At 36.2% G+C, this 15,183-nt stretch overlaps 1 protein-coding gene across 2 annotated transcripts; it reads left to right on the forward strand.

The window, feature by feature from the left end:
* The first annotated feature begins 378 nt into the window (after positions 1-378).
* SYT4 (synaptotagmin 4) lies at positions 379-10,340 on the forward strand. Of its 2 annotated transcripts, none has more exons than XM_031031522.2 (4): positions 379-694; positions 3,657-4,471; positions 6,160-6,277; positions 7,606-10,340. In XM_031031522.2, the coding sequence occupies exons 1-4, from the start codon at positions 661-663 to the stop codon at positions 7,911-7,913; spliced, it is 1,275 nt and encodes a 424-aa protein (XP_030887382.1). In that variant the 5' UTR covers positions 379-660; the 3' UTR covers positions 7,914-10,340. The 2 variants fall into 2 exon arrangements, with proteins under 2 accessions (XP_030887382.1, XP_006736650.1); XM_006736587.3 differs by having other exon boundaries at positions 385-694; positions 6,157-6,277.
* The last annotated feature ends 4,843 nt before the right edge of the window (positions 10,341-15,183 follow it).

A 15,183-nucleotide genomic window follows, 5' to 3' on the forward strand; every position in this document is an offset into this window, starting at 1 on the left:
TAGGTATAACATATCCAAGAAAAATTTAGAGAACAAGAAACATATTCCTGCATGTTACAATGTTCATTTGATGCAGAAATTTCTCTCTTCTCACTCTTACCCTAAATCATCTCTGTAAATTGCATTATTTTGATAACTCACAGACAGGCTTTTACTGATCTTGATGATCAGAAGATTTTATATTAGAAACTGACAGGAATGAGTTTGGGGGCTCATCTCTCTGCGCCTCTGAGCCCCCACAGACTAGCAAAGCTAATCTCCAGTAGTCCAACAGTTAAAATAATTGATGAGTATGTGTTGAATCCTCAGGAGAGAAGGGAGGAAGAAAGAAGGAGAGGAGAGGCTTGGAGGGCGGAGGGGAGGAGGGCAGGTCCTGATTTCAACCCTGTAGCGTCAGGATTGCGTCAATTCGGGCTTCAGCCACGTCTAGAGTCTCAGAGACGAGCTTCTCAGAAGAGCCAAAACAGGAACAGGGGTGGCAAATCACTGTGCGAAGGCGAGTGGACCTCCCTCTTTGCCTCCTCCCATTCCAGGCGCAGGTCCCCTGAGCTCTGCGCTGTTGTTTTCAGCACTCGGGAAAGCCGGCGCTTCAGATCCAGGCAAGTGAATCAAGCCAGGGAGTTTTCCGTTCAGCACCTCGGACAGAACACGCAGCAAAAAATGGCTCCGATCACTACCAGCCGGGAAGAATTTGGTAAGCAAGTTACTCAACTTATAACTGCGGTTGTTTTTTGAATACTCCAGGGTGGGCTGTGATGTTGTGGTTGTTGTTCTTGTTGTTTTTCCAGAGGTTGTTGAATATGGATTTCCTAGGTAGTTAATCTGAAAAGAAAATGAGAACTGTAAAGGGGCAATCGTGGCTTATCTCTGTTGTTTCTCCCTTGTTATCTTTCTCCTTAAAATTGCCTTCTGCTAGGGAGAGTTTACATCCAAGAAGTTCCTAAACGTTCAGGTAGCTCTGTAAATTGCAGCACGCGCTAAGTAAGGGAAAGGAGTCTGCTGTTTGTTGTTGGTTTCATTAATTCTGTAGGTGATTTTTATTTGTAGGTAAATCTGTTTTTAACTTACCAGGAGAAACCAATGTTTCTGTGATTACATAAGGGTTTGATCTTGGTATAAAACAACTTGTATGTTGGCGGTTTGGGATGTATATTTTATTATAGAGTGTACCATAAGGTTGTTTTTCTCTGCTATGTTTTTCTTGTATCCTTGAAGTATGTTGCTAGTGGAAGACACAGAATCCTATGATGCTAGGGTTAAAGCGATATTTGAAATGAACTGGCTTGGTCCATTGCATTTCGCAGGTGAGGTAACCAAAGCCCAGAGATATGAGGGAAGTGTTGCAGGTCAAACAGTTAACTAAAAGATACTGGAAAGTAGAATTAGGAATCCTGTTTTCCAGTTCAATTTCCCTTTTCCTATGCCAAATTTTTGGCACTATTGCTCTCCTTCTCTCAGTAAATAAAATCAGATGTACTTCAAATTAAAAAGTAGTATTTTTAGGTCCCATTATATTCCAAAGACAAGAGATGGAGTTTTACTTACTTTACAAGTATTCAAAAAAAAAATCGGAATTTTATGGAAGTTTGTGAATAAGAAATGATATCTATGAGTACATGATAATTGTTATTAAACTGAGTGAAATGACTGAGGTCTTTACTCTCAAAAGCTTAAGACCTTATCAGTAGAGAATACACAGGGAGTACGTGCGTCTTTCCATGATATATTGAATATTTTGCCTTGTGACATAAGTATTGGATAGAGACAATCTGTGACATTATATTCAGAAACGAGTTTCCTTTACAGCCTTCCATTTGGATGATTGAGTTTTATATTGTTGTGATGTTTATTCCCGATTTCTGATTTGAAAATAAGAAATTTTCTAATACTGAGGCATTTTCAGAGATGGTGGTAGGGAAAAATATGTCCTAGCTTGGGCCATCCGTCTACTTAGGAAAAAACAAGGATCACTTTCTATTGCTTTTATTGTTCTCCTAGCACTGGCTAAGAATTGCCTTAGTTCATGATTTTGGTTTTGCTTCCTGGCCTTGGATTATTAGAGAGTCCAGGAGTGGATTCTTTTCCCCCCCACAAAGACTTGAATAGGAGGAAAAACTGAAAAGCTGATACTAAGTTTAGCTGATTATCTTTAGCTCTCGCCTCTTTCTTTCTCTGTAGCATTTGCTGCTTTTCCTACTTGGGGCATTCAAAGGTTTATTTTTCATCTTTACATGATTAGTTTATTGATCTAATTAAACTATGGAATTTTTTATTGTTACTTTTTAATCTTCTTATATATGTCTGCTCTTATTTGTCATTACTGATTCTTATATTCTTTGAGTTCAGTTTTGAAATTATGAAGTAGATAGGCAGAAGATTTGGGGGGAGGGGAAGGGGAGTAACAAAAGATTGTTCTTTCAGGGGTTATTCAAACAATCCTTAACCCTTTCCTGACTGGGACTTCTAACTTTACTATTCACTATTTGGGATAAAAATAGATAAGAATGAAACTAAATGCAGATAATATTACATTAGTTATATTCATTATGATTATATTAAACATTGACTCAACTGATGCACTGTGTCCAGATATAGCAATACTGCTTTTACTTACACAATGTTACTAATCATTTGTTGGAGGACTATGCTTACATATGGGACATGATAAGCTTCATGCATAATCGATGTTACCTAATGTCAGTAATTTAATGTGCCCTCATTCAAGGAAAGAATGCCAAGTTCAATTTTATTACCATTTGCCATGTGGAAAAATGCTAGAAAAAATCAGTTATGGATAAAATTGAACTCTAAATTATCTATACTCACTTTTCTCAATACATATTAAGGAATGATGATTCATTTGTAGCCATTGTTTTATTTTTATCCCACTTAGGTACAATTAATTTGTACTTTGGCTAATTCAGTGTTTGAGACATTTTGGGTCTGTATACAAGGAGTTCGCAGCGGTATAAGTTATATAATATCAATACCCTGTTGTTCATCTTTTTTTGTTCTTCTTTTCCCTAATATATGTAACATTTCTCTTACCAGTGTTCCATAATTGGAATGGAAATTATTGATGAGTTTGTGATAATAGCAGATAATGTTCCTTCATTTCTTAAAATTCCTGGAACCACTAGCCTCTAGATGTTTCCTGCTTGAATCCAGGATAAATAATGAACTACTAAGAATACACAATTTCTCACTATTTGAAGAATGTGCATTTAGAGTTTCATAGTCAGTAAAAATTGATGCTTCTGGAAAGCCTCAAAATGTCAAGAAGGCATAATGAAATTAGTACTGACCTATCATGCTATAGTTGACTCATGTTATCTGAGAAAACAAAGGTAGGTCAGGGTCATTTAGCATCCCTCATCCCTGACCTAAGCCCAGTTTCATCTTTTTATTTTATTTATGAAAAAACTACTGAAATGAAGAAGTTTCTATCATAATGTATTTTTTTTCTGTATGTCACACAGTGTATGTGTTTATTCCTGAAGGTGATATATATATATATAACTCATACCCAGAACAGTCAAAAAGTAATGCAATCTGTGCAACCTACAGCAATTGCCAGCTCCAGCATGCTTTTCAAACAGGCTCATATCTCCAACTCCGCTCCTTTAATATATATTATTGGTCATTTGATTTTTCAGATGAAATCCCCACAGTGGTGGGGATCTTCAGTGCATTTGGCCTGGTCTTCACAGTCTCTCTGTTTGCATGGATCTGCTGTCAGAGAAAATCATCCAAGTCTAACAAGACTCCTCCATATAAGTTTGTGCACGTCCTAAAAGGAGTTGATATTTATCCTGAAAATCTAAGTAGCAAGAAGAAGTTTGGAGCAGATGACAAAAATGAAGTAAAGAATAAACCAGCTGTGCCAAAGAATTCATTACATCTTGACCTTGAGAAAAGAGATCTCAATGGCAATTTTCCCAAAACAAACCTCAAAGCTAGTAGCCCTTCTGATCTGGAGAATGTGACCCCAAAGCTCTTTTCAGAAGGGGAGAAAGAGGCTCTTTCCCCTGATAGCTTAAAGTCCAACACTTCCCTTACTTCAGAAGAGAAGCAGGAGAAGCTGGGAACCCTCTTCTTCTCCTTAGAGTACAACTTTGAGAAGAAAGCATTTGTGGTGAATATCAAGGAAGCCCGTGGCTTGCCGGCCATGGATGAGCAGTCGATGACCTCTGACCCATACATCAAAATGACAATCCTCCCAGAGAAGAAGCATAAAGTGAAAACCAGAGTTCTGAGAAAGACCTTGGACCCAGCTTTTGATGAGACCTTTACATTCTATGGGATCCTCTACACCCAGATCCAAGAGTTGGCCTTGCACTTCACAATTTTGAGTTTTGACAGGTTTTCAAGAGATGATATCATTGGAGAAGTCCTTATTCCTCTTGCAGGAATTGAATTATCTGATGGAAAAATGTTAATGAACAGAGAGATTATCAAGAGAAATGTTAGGGTAATTCATTTTTAGTGCTTAAAGTATTTATAAACAATCTTTTATGTAGCTTTTTCTTATCTAGGGGATTTTCATTAAACTGATAAGTCTTATACATATCATCTTTACTATGTTTAATTATTATTAATCATAATCAAATGGGGAGCAAGGGACTAGAGTAGATGAAAGAAAATTTAATCTATAACTGAAATACTTGAAGTATTTTAATTATATAAAATAAATAGGCATCCTTTATGGATATTTAAATAACACTTATATAAATATTTCTGTTAATTTCTATCATAAATATTTTGACTAGGACTGCCACTTAACCTAAAATTCAGGCAAATATTTCTTATTCATAAACAAGTCAACAAAGATGTCTCAAGGTCAGCATAATTGAATTTAAAATTGGTATTTAAAATCAAATCAATTTATCCTGAGGATTTGGAAGTTGTATTGACTTGTCATGGAATTGCTTTTCAAGGAGGAGACATCACATCATATTGAATTATAAATGTTCATCACTATGTTGTATGACAAGAAGTGAGTTACTCTGCCTTTGTAGTTATACTGCTTTGGTAGTTGTGAGACTACCAAAATGATAAGATATCAAATTTAATCCTATTTCCCCTTTAAATATAGAACTCAATTGATTTAAACTGTAGTACTTCAGAGTAATTTGTTTCTCTAAGGCATGATTTTATAGAATACCATAAAGCTCACCTTTGTTTCTTTGTTGAAATTAATGAAAAGTCAAGGTTCAGAAAATTCAATAGCTTGAGACACCGAGCTGTTTAGCGGCACAGTAGGAATAAAGATCTATTCCCTACTCTTACTCTTCTTGGGCTGCTTATTCATATAATGACCCCATGTCAGTTTTTGTATGTAGATTGAAGTTTTAGGAGCTCTGGCCAGCCATCATTCTTAGTTATAATCTAGCCCTGAGTTTACATTTTATTAGTATCAGGTAAAACTTGTAATTTGAGTTATTGGTCTTACCTAATGTCTTTAAGGTACAAATAAAATCTAAGTAGCATACAAAGAAGGATCTTGTGATACTTTCCAAAAACAAAGTATTAAAAATTGGGTCAATTCCTTCTAATACTTAATTCATTTCTTGGATTTGAATGAGGACTTCGAGTCGGGGCTGGGGACAGAGAATTTTAACTCCATCAGCCCTCTGGGGCAGGAGATGGTAGCAGTCAGAATAAATTTCTGTTGGTCTGAATTCGAATTCCAATAATATCAGTACTTTTTAAAAAATTGAAATCAAGTCAAACTTAACGAGTCATTTTGCCCTACACAGATCCATTCAAATAATTAGACAATTTTTATTACTATTAATAACTTCAAAAAGTAGTTATTTAATTAAAAATCAAAAGTAAAGAACACCACCACCTCTGTATAGGCTGTACTCTACCCTTTTGAAGATTTCAGTAATGGGTGTGGCTCACTCATTACATATTTTAACATCCTGTAGTACCTAAAACCATCACAAGATGGCAGCCAGTCGTTTTTAGAAGGTGATAGTACTGTGCAAAAGATTGTAGTTACTCTTGAATTCCTTAGCATATTAAAATAAAAATAAGTAGGAAAATTACATTTAAATAACAGTGTTATATTGCTTTAAAATGTTTCTATAAGTACACATTTCAAAACAAAAAAATAATAAAAATACTTACACCACATCTCTCTTTGTTTAGAAGTCTTCAGGACGGGGTGAGTTACTGATCTCTCTGTGCTATCAGTCCACTACAAATACTCTCACTGTGGTTGTTTTAAAAGCTCGACACCTGCCTAAATCTGATGTGTCTGGACTTTCAGGTAAGAATGCTTCTGAAAGATTCAGTCTCAGGTATAAGTGAGTAATACATTGGGCAAAATAGTTAGCAACCAACATGATTTTAATTTACCTTTTACTCACAAGCACAGGTGATGTGATTGTTTTTCTGTTTCTCATTTAATGAAATAACAATGTGAGCCAATGCCATTAGCAAGAAAAAGAAAACTACATACTGCTAAGATCTAAGCCATTGCTAATACATGGTAGATGTCTGACTGTGTGGGTTTGAAGCAGAAAGCAGTGATAAATGCAGAGGTGAGAGGTCATTGCCAAAAATATAGCAATGGTTTGGGAGAAGAGTTCTTAATTTTAGTATTTTTGTGAGCCTGCCTACATTTACACTTCTATTGTTTTTTATTATTTTTCCTTTAACTCCTTATGTATCTGCTTTAAGCACTAGCTTTTAGTTTTGTGACTAATTTAAAAAAATTCCTTGTTGTATCACACAGTGAAAAGAACACATGACCTATGGGTTAAAATGATCTGAGTTCAAATTCTAACCCTTCCATTTTAGCATATAATCATGGCTATGTTTCATAATCTCTATACAAACTAGATGTACTAATACCTTGAGGGGGATTGTGAAGACTAGAAAGATATACTTCATCAAATAACATCTAGTTCTATTATTATTACTACTATTGTTCATAATGGTAATTGAACACATGATCTTAAAGGTTTAGATTAGGAAGCTAAAATGAACTCACATGCTTCAACCAGAAAGAGGCTAAAATAATATAATTAAATGTGTGATAAGGTATTATGATCCTACAATCCACACATTAAGGATGACACAGGGAAGATCAATACTGGAAAACAGGAAGCAAACCCAGCTGGTGATTAAAGCACAAACTTTAAAGCACAAAAGGACATTGCCATTGTGAATTCTAAATGCCTGTACAACAGAAAAGCAGAGAGGTAGAAAGACTCACCCAAAGTCATCCAACTCAGTCAGGTTAGGTCTTGTCCAATATTTTTTTCTTCCATCTTACTTTCTGGACTGAGTTATATGTAATCAGAATGAGCCATTAGAATTTTTTTTTTATATTATCTCTTCTTCTTGCCATTCTACTTCATGTCCCATCCTGTGGTTTAGAACTGTTTTCTCTTCACATTGCACATTCTTACTTATTTTCAGTTTGTTGATAATAGAGAGGCCAAGCTTGATCCATATTTTCCCTTTGTTCTGACTCATTTTCATTGCAATCTCACTTTATTGGCAGGCAGTGATGTCTAAGGGCACCATTATGTTGAGACCAGCTCTCCAGCCAGGTTCTACCCGTATAACATCTGTCGTTTACCATTGCAGATCCTTATGTGAAAGTGAACCTGTACCATGCCAAAAAGAGAATCTCGAAAAAGAAGACTCATGTGAAGAAATGCACCCCCAATGCAGTGTTCAATGAACTGTTTGTCTTTGATATTCCTTGTGAGGGTCTTGAAGAGATAAGTGTTGAATTTCTGGTTTTGGATTCTGAAAGGGGGTCCAGAAATGAGGTGATAGGGCGGTTGGTCCTGGGAGCGGTGGCGGAAGGAACCGGTGGAGAGCACTGGAAAGAGATCTGTGACTGTCCCAGGAGACAAATCGCCAAGTGGCATATGCTCTGTGATGGGTAGCATCCTAGCCATGATGAGTTGGAACTTAATGATTTTTACTAGGCAAGGAGCAATTTTCTTTCTCTTTTTTTCCTGATACGTGATTGCAAGCTTGTGACAACAAGCTGACCTTTTTTGTTGTTGTTAGAAATGGGTTGAATTAGCAGACTAGAAGGTAACTGTAAATGTGTATCATGATATTTTCCCCCAATATTTGAGAAGTTGGATAAATTTTCATGAGGTATTCAGTCTCTTCTGCAGGTTACCAGAGTAGCCAAGCATTTTATGAATCCTGCAGTCAATCCCAAGCTATGGATGTGGTTTAGAAGGTGATGATCTCCTGGGAACATGTCACTGGAAAACAATGTGATTTTTCTGGATTTACACTTACATTTGAAAAGCATGCTTTCTCTTATGAAAATTCATCCATTTTTCTTCAGATGGGGAAATCAATTTTTCTTTAAATCCAAAGATACTAAAGAAATGTTCTCTAGTTTGTTTTTATTCATTATGTCATGTGCATATATTGTTGTCTTGCTTGTAAAAGTATATGGTCATTTCTCTTTAGTTTTAACTATTTGATACAATTTTATTATACAAGGAGTAACTTGGTTTTGTTTCAAAAGGACAGTGAACAAGCTGAGAAATCATTTTATTAAAGGGCTGAGTTGAGAACACTGTGGCTGAAATATTATTTTTCTCCCTCCTAAGGTTATATGTGAGTCAAATTGTTGGAAAATATGATCTCACATAAGAACCACGGCCTTGAATTATTCACTGCCCTTCACAAACATCAGTGTGGTCTAAGAAAGCCCTGTTTACCTTTGTGAAATTGTGGGATTAGTTAGTGGGTAAAGAAATAAACTTCAGCTAGAAATCCAGTTAGAAATGCAGCTTTCTGAAAGGAAATATGTATAGTACACAAGTGTGCATTCAAGGCCATCCCTCGTCCAGAGAAAGGGCATGACTAAGTCTTCACATAGCTTGTCCTCCCCCAGAAAGGACTAAGCTACTATTTGGAAAGAAACAGACAGGACTGAAGTTTTAACCACTGCCAGAGAGAAAGCATCACTTAAACCAACAAACTAAGGAATGCCTGAAAAATAACTCTACGGCAAAGCCTAATATAATTTACACGTTTTCACACAAAATCTATTTAGGCTGTCAAATTAGCACAACAAAGTATGTTTCACTACCTTTCCTAGGCTAATTTGTCTTGAGCTGTTGTCTGTGGAGCAGCTTATAGGCTGCTGTCTCGCATGGTTTGCCGGTACCAGGGCTCTGAAATTCAGTGAAAACCTGCTTGAGCAGAGCAGCGCCCTGGGATTCCTTGAAAGGATGAACTTGAGGTCACGTCACCATAGTTGAGTTTTTAGAGCATATGAGTGAAACTGGATACAGTCGAATTATTAAATGTGCAAGTTAGAAATAAAGTCTACTGAAAAATTTACATTTTGAGTCAGGTTTTGTGTCAGTACCTTAGCCGTTTTCGAGAACGTGTTTGATATCACAGTGTTTGTAAATTCTATGACAAATGCATTTTCAAAACAACATACATGCTCTTTATGACTATGCCTAATGTAAAGAAAATGTTTTACATTCTATATGTACAAAGATTGAAGTCAGCCTCTTTTTTGTGCTTTAAAATGACTTTGGGATTAAAAAAGAATATTCCCTAATCATTGTCTTTATCCACCAGAACGTCACCTCATGGCATTTCTATGAAAGCAACACGAAGTGAGTCGTAGTTAGTGTGTGGTTGGGGAAGTTAGAGGGCCCTTTTATTGTATGTATATTTGGTATCATGGGCCATGGAATAGAATATATTTTGGAGCTCTGAAAAGTTGTGAGGAGTCGATTCAAAGTATCCTTCACAGCAGCCAGAAGGCAACAGTGGTACCAAGTAAAGTATGGTTGTTGGAGGGTGATTTCTTTTTTAAGTGGAACAGCAAAACCAACAACGAATACTTTTAAAATTACAATGAATAATTTGTAAATAGTTTTCAGTTTTTAAATTTTAAAGTGTTTTTGAGTGTGAAAAGTTGAGTAAAACTCTTTGTAATTGCTTTTAAAAGAAAGAAGGAAAACTAGAATCGAAAACAGGCAGGGACATTTGCGATCCCATCATCTTCTGAAAATTATACTGTTTTATAACGTATTACAATATCAATGTGAATATCTTGAATTCTGTTACAAATCCTGCACTGTATGAAACATGTAAATTAACTGTTCGTCTGATTAGCCAATCCAGCCACCCTCATGGGGAGGTGTCTATGTTTGAAGAACCGTGTAACTCAGTAACTGACTTGTTCTGATGTCGTAACTCAATAGAAGTGATTTGGAAGGAAGCATGGTGTAAGAGATGGTGTCTGTTCTTTCGTGCCAGCTCTGTATGATGTTTGTAAGACCATGTTTGTAAGACATGAATAAATTGCTGCTTTTGCCCAACCCATTTCAACTCAAACTTTTTGCCAATAGACTCTGTACTAAGAATTCTCTTCTTTCTTTCTAAGCTTTAAGTTTCCTGAATGGATCTCCTGGCATAGAATAGGGATCATTAGTGATTCAGCACCAAGGTCTTCCATATATCTTCTTTTATTTTGTTTAATCCCCATAACAATCATCTGGGACAATTATTATTATCCCTATGATACAGAAGCAAAAACCGAGACTTGAGGAGCTTAGGCAATTGACTCAAATTCTTGGCTGACCACGTTCTTCCCTCCATACCATACCACTCTCCTGAAGAAGTCCTCATCAACTGGATCTGCTAGACCCTTAAAGGGGATAGTGCCCAAATTCTTTGACTTTCCAGTTCTTTTTTTAAAAGATTTTATTTATTTATTTGACAGACAGAGAGAGAGAGAGAACATGAGCAGGGGGGAGGGGCAGAGGGCGAGGGACACACAGACTCACTGCTGAGCGGGGCTTGATCCCAGGACCCTGAGATCATGACCTGAGCTGAAGTCAGATGCTTAACCGACTGAGCCACCCACATACTCCAAGACTTTTCCTTTCTACAGTATACTCACTTTTCCATATTTTATTTACTTTTTCACTATTTTCTAGCACCATTCTTAATCTATTTTTTTCTCTTTGGTCATCTTATTTCTCATTTTAGTCTCTTTCATTATCTGTTTTCTATTACTACCTTTTATTTTCTTTTTCATTTTTCCCATGTCCTTGCACCAGATAGATCTGGTTAGAAAAATGGTGTGGAAATGGAAGTCTTATTTCTTCTTAGAAAGGGGGAGAAAAAACTCTCAGGACATCTGCAGTGTTCCCATCAAACACGAGCTAAGGTGAATGGGAACTATGGGGCCCACAACTGGCAGATCAGCCACTGTTTATAACCTCAATCTATATGGAGATGTTCCATGTTAACACACTTGGAAAACAGCCCTATAAATGGCATGCAGCTAGAATCTGTTGCCATTATATTTTTGCTGCAAATCATATTAACTGTAAGGAAGGTGCACAGGTATGTCAAAAGAGTTGGCCATTATATTTAAGTGTTCAAATATATTTTAGTTGCCAAAAGCAACCAGAGACACTGAGGAGATTTTCCAAGGGCATTAGTCATCAGGGAAATGCTAAGTAAGACCACAGTGAGATACGTCTGCACATCGATGACAGTGGTTGAAATTTAGAGTTTGAACATGTCAAGTGTTGGTGAATATTTAGAAGAACAAGGTGTCTCCCACACTGCTGGTGGGGATGTAAAATGCAGACGGAGAGAGAGAAAGACAACTGGTTTGGGGAACAAGCGGTCAGTTTTTAACAAGTTAAACATACACCTACCATATGACCCAGTCATTCCACTTCTGGGTATTTACAAAGAGAAATTAAAGCATATGTTTACATAAACACTTGTACATGAATTTCCATAGCAGCTTTATATGTCATAGCCAAAATCTGTACTCAACCTAAATGTTCATCAACAGGTGAATGTGTAAATGAATTGTGGTCTGTCTACACAGTGGAATACTACTGAACAATGAAGTTAAATGAACTATTGAAAGATGCAACGACATATATGAGTCTTAACAATAATTATGCTGAGTTAAGGAAGCCAGATAATCTCCCCTACCCCCCAATGTAGAATATATAATGTAGATTTCATTTATAGAAAATATTTGAAAATGCAAACTAATCTGTAATGATAAAAAAGCAGATCAGTGTTTACTTGGAACTGAAGGGGGTGTACGGGGAGGTGTGACTGAGAGAAATTAAAAAGGAAGAGGAGGAAACTTTTGGGATGATGGATATGTTCATTTTCGTGATTGTGATTATGGTTTCATGGTTATATACATGTATCCAAATTTATCAAATCCTACACTTTAAATATGTGCAGTTTATTATATATAAATTATACCTAAATAAAACTGTTAAGAAAAAAAAGCATAAGATAGAAGCCACTTATAACAATTTTTTAACAAAAAGGGTTAATACTAACATTACTACCAGCAATATGATTTCCGAATTTTAGTAATATTTAACACACTTTGGGGGCAATTCATTTTTCTTAACATGTATCTCCCTAGGAATATATAGTTAGGTGACTGCTTTGTAAGGTCTTTTGGGATGGTTCCTATGTAAGTATGCCACCGACTCATTCATTAAAGCAGATTGTTTGTTTGCTTTTATTTCTGCTTTTAAGAAATTGATTTCTAAATTCAATTTTGTTTTATAGTTCTATGAAATATTTACATATTTTTATTTATTTATTTATTTTTCTTATGTTCATTTAGCCAGCATATAGCTCATCATAAGTTTGTGATGTAGTGTTCAACAATTCATTAGTTGCATATAACACCCAGTGCTCATCACAACACATGCCCTCCGTATTTAATATTTAGTTTTCTAAAGATCCATTTACAAAACAAAGTACATTAACAGAAGCCCATCTTCTATTTCCACAGTCAACCATTTCTCTTTTCCCATACATAATGACTTTTAAAGGTTATAATTTAATCCTTCTAATTTTTAATATAAACAAATGTGTACATTTATTCATATTTCTCTGTTAGTTGAACAAAAGCATGCTATACAATATATCATGGAGATCATTCCCTGGCTGCATATAGAGCAGTTCCTTATTCCTCTTTATGGCTGTATAGTAATCTTCACAGCACCAATTTTAAATGGCTATTTAGGAACATGTATTTATTCTCCCATTATAACATAAGGCCTTCATGTATTTTATTGATCTTTACACATCTAAAGTAGCTAGAATTGCATATAGAAGTTCAATGAATATTTAATTAAGGGTAAGCCACTATAAGTGCCAGATTTTAATTAAATCTAATTGATTATTATATGGGAAAAATTGTAAAAACCACTATTGTTAAGGAATAATAGTAGGAAAAAAGCCACTACAAGAGATAAAAGGATTTTTTGTCCTTCTGATGTAATTTATTATATATGAGAAGGAATATGACTATAATAGACATCCCAAACTTTTTCAAATTAGTTTTGGGATGAACTCTGTTTTATTGTTTATTTCTTAGAACTAGATTTACACTCGTAATTTCTAGTATTAAGCTAGTACTAAAGTGATTCTGTATTCCCTGATAGGACACCATCTGAGCTCAAGGAAAGACAATTTAAAATCAAGTAGGATATGGATTTCACTTGAAAATTTACTGTGGATGATAAAAAAAAAAAGAAAAAAGAATATTTCCTGTGGATGATTTGAGATCCCAACATTGAGGTTGTATAGCACACATGAAAGATAGCCCAGTGAAATACCAAAGCTCACCTAAGCGAAAGATTTTAAGATCAGGGAATTCCTGAAGGACCTACTTAGGTGGCCTGTGCAAGGTCATGCAGAGAGCAGTTGGGAAATCGGAGCAAGCAAGTAGATGCCCAGGTCCGCACCTCGAATGCCCACACGGTGCAGGCGGAGAAGGCAGGAGCGCTGAAAGTATTGTCTCGGGCTCTGCTACAATGATAAGTCATTCATTCAATGGAGAACCCATAGAGACACATGACCTTTGGATGGGAAATGCATCTAGTTCTCAACCCCAAATTGCCGTCCTCACCCAGGTCTCAGAGAACACTGATGACACTGGTGAAGCTTCTGTGTTACCTCTAGTGCTAACACTCACTACCTTGCACTTGGAAGTACTTGTCTAAAGTTTGTATTCTTGTCTGATGGGAAGTCTCTCTGTGATATGCATGCCTGCATCCCCCATATCTGTTCATGGTAGTAGGTAATGCAAACATTTATTGGAATGAAATTTAAGACAACAATACAATGCATTTTCTAATTTATATCATCTCATTTAGTGTACAGCCCAACACAGATGTAGGTAATATTCCTTTAGTTCTACTGATGATGAAGATAAATCTCAGAATCTCATCTAATTTTGAACCACATAGTGGCAAAGATGGGATGGAACCTACGGCTTCCTGAATACCAAGTCCTCATTTTGTGTATAAGCATCACACTGACCTGCTTTTAAGCTGGCACAGAATCATGTGTTTTGCTTCTTTCCCAATTCTTGTGATAATGTCAGACATATGGCAAACACTGAAAACACTGTGAAATTATGGTTGTATTAATTCCCTAGGTTTGTTCATTCATTCTTACTTCCTTCTAACTTCCCTCCCATCCTCCTTCCTTCCTTCCTTCCTTCCTTCCTTCCTTCCTTCCTTCTTCCTTTCTCCCTTCCTTAACACAGATCATACAACAAAGACTCTTTTTGACCAAACTTTGGTCAGGCTTCCACGAGCCCTCTTCTTGTTATGCCTCAACCTTAGCCTGTTGGAACCAAGTTTTAGCAAAGAATCCTACTAAGCCAGTTTATTGAAAATCCCCTCCCCCACACTTGATACCTGATCGTGTTTCTCATCCTGATCTTTGATATCTAAGTCCTTGACCTGCCTTTAGCAAGAATTCTGTCAAGCCAATTAACTAAGAATCCCTCTACTCTTGATAGCTAATGAAGTTTCTCTTAGTAATCTTACATCCACTGACCCTGCACTCTGCTCATTGATTATAAATCCCCAGTTATCTTTGCTGTATTCTGATTGGAGTTCAATCTCTCTCTCTCTTATTACAGTAATCTTGAATAAAGTCTGCCTTGCTATGTTTAACAAGCATCATAACTTTTTCTCTTTAACAGTGATAGAAAATGAAACTGAGTATGTGTGGGTTTTCCACTAAAAGTTTTTAAGAACTTCGTTTACTTCTCTGAACATTCATGTTTGAAAGCTTGACACAGAGGTGACAACTCAACGTCATTGTGAATACCAATGCTAATCCAGGAGTCATGCCTATGTGGAA

Source organism: Leptonychotes weddellii, chromosome 13 (assembly GCF_054177405.1).
Source record: "Leptonychotes weddellii isolate Sample4059 chromosome 13, ASM5417740v2, whole genome shotgun sequence".
Lineage (NCBI taxonomy): Eukaryota > Metazoa > Chordata > Mammalia > Carnivora > Phocidae > Leptonychotes > Leptonychotes weddellii.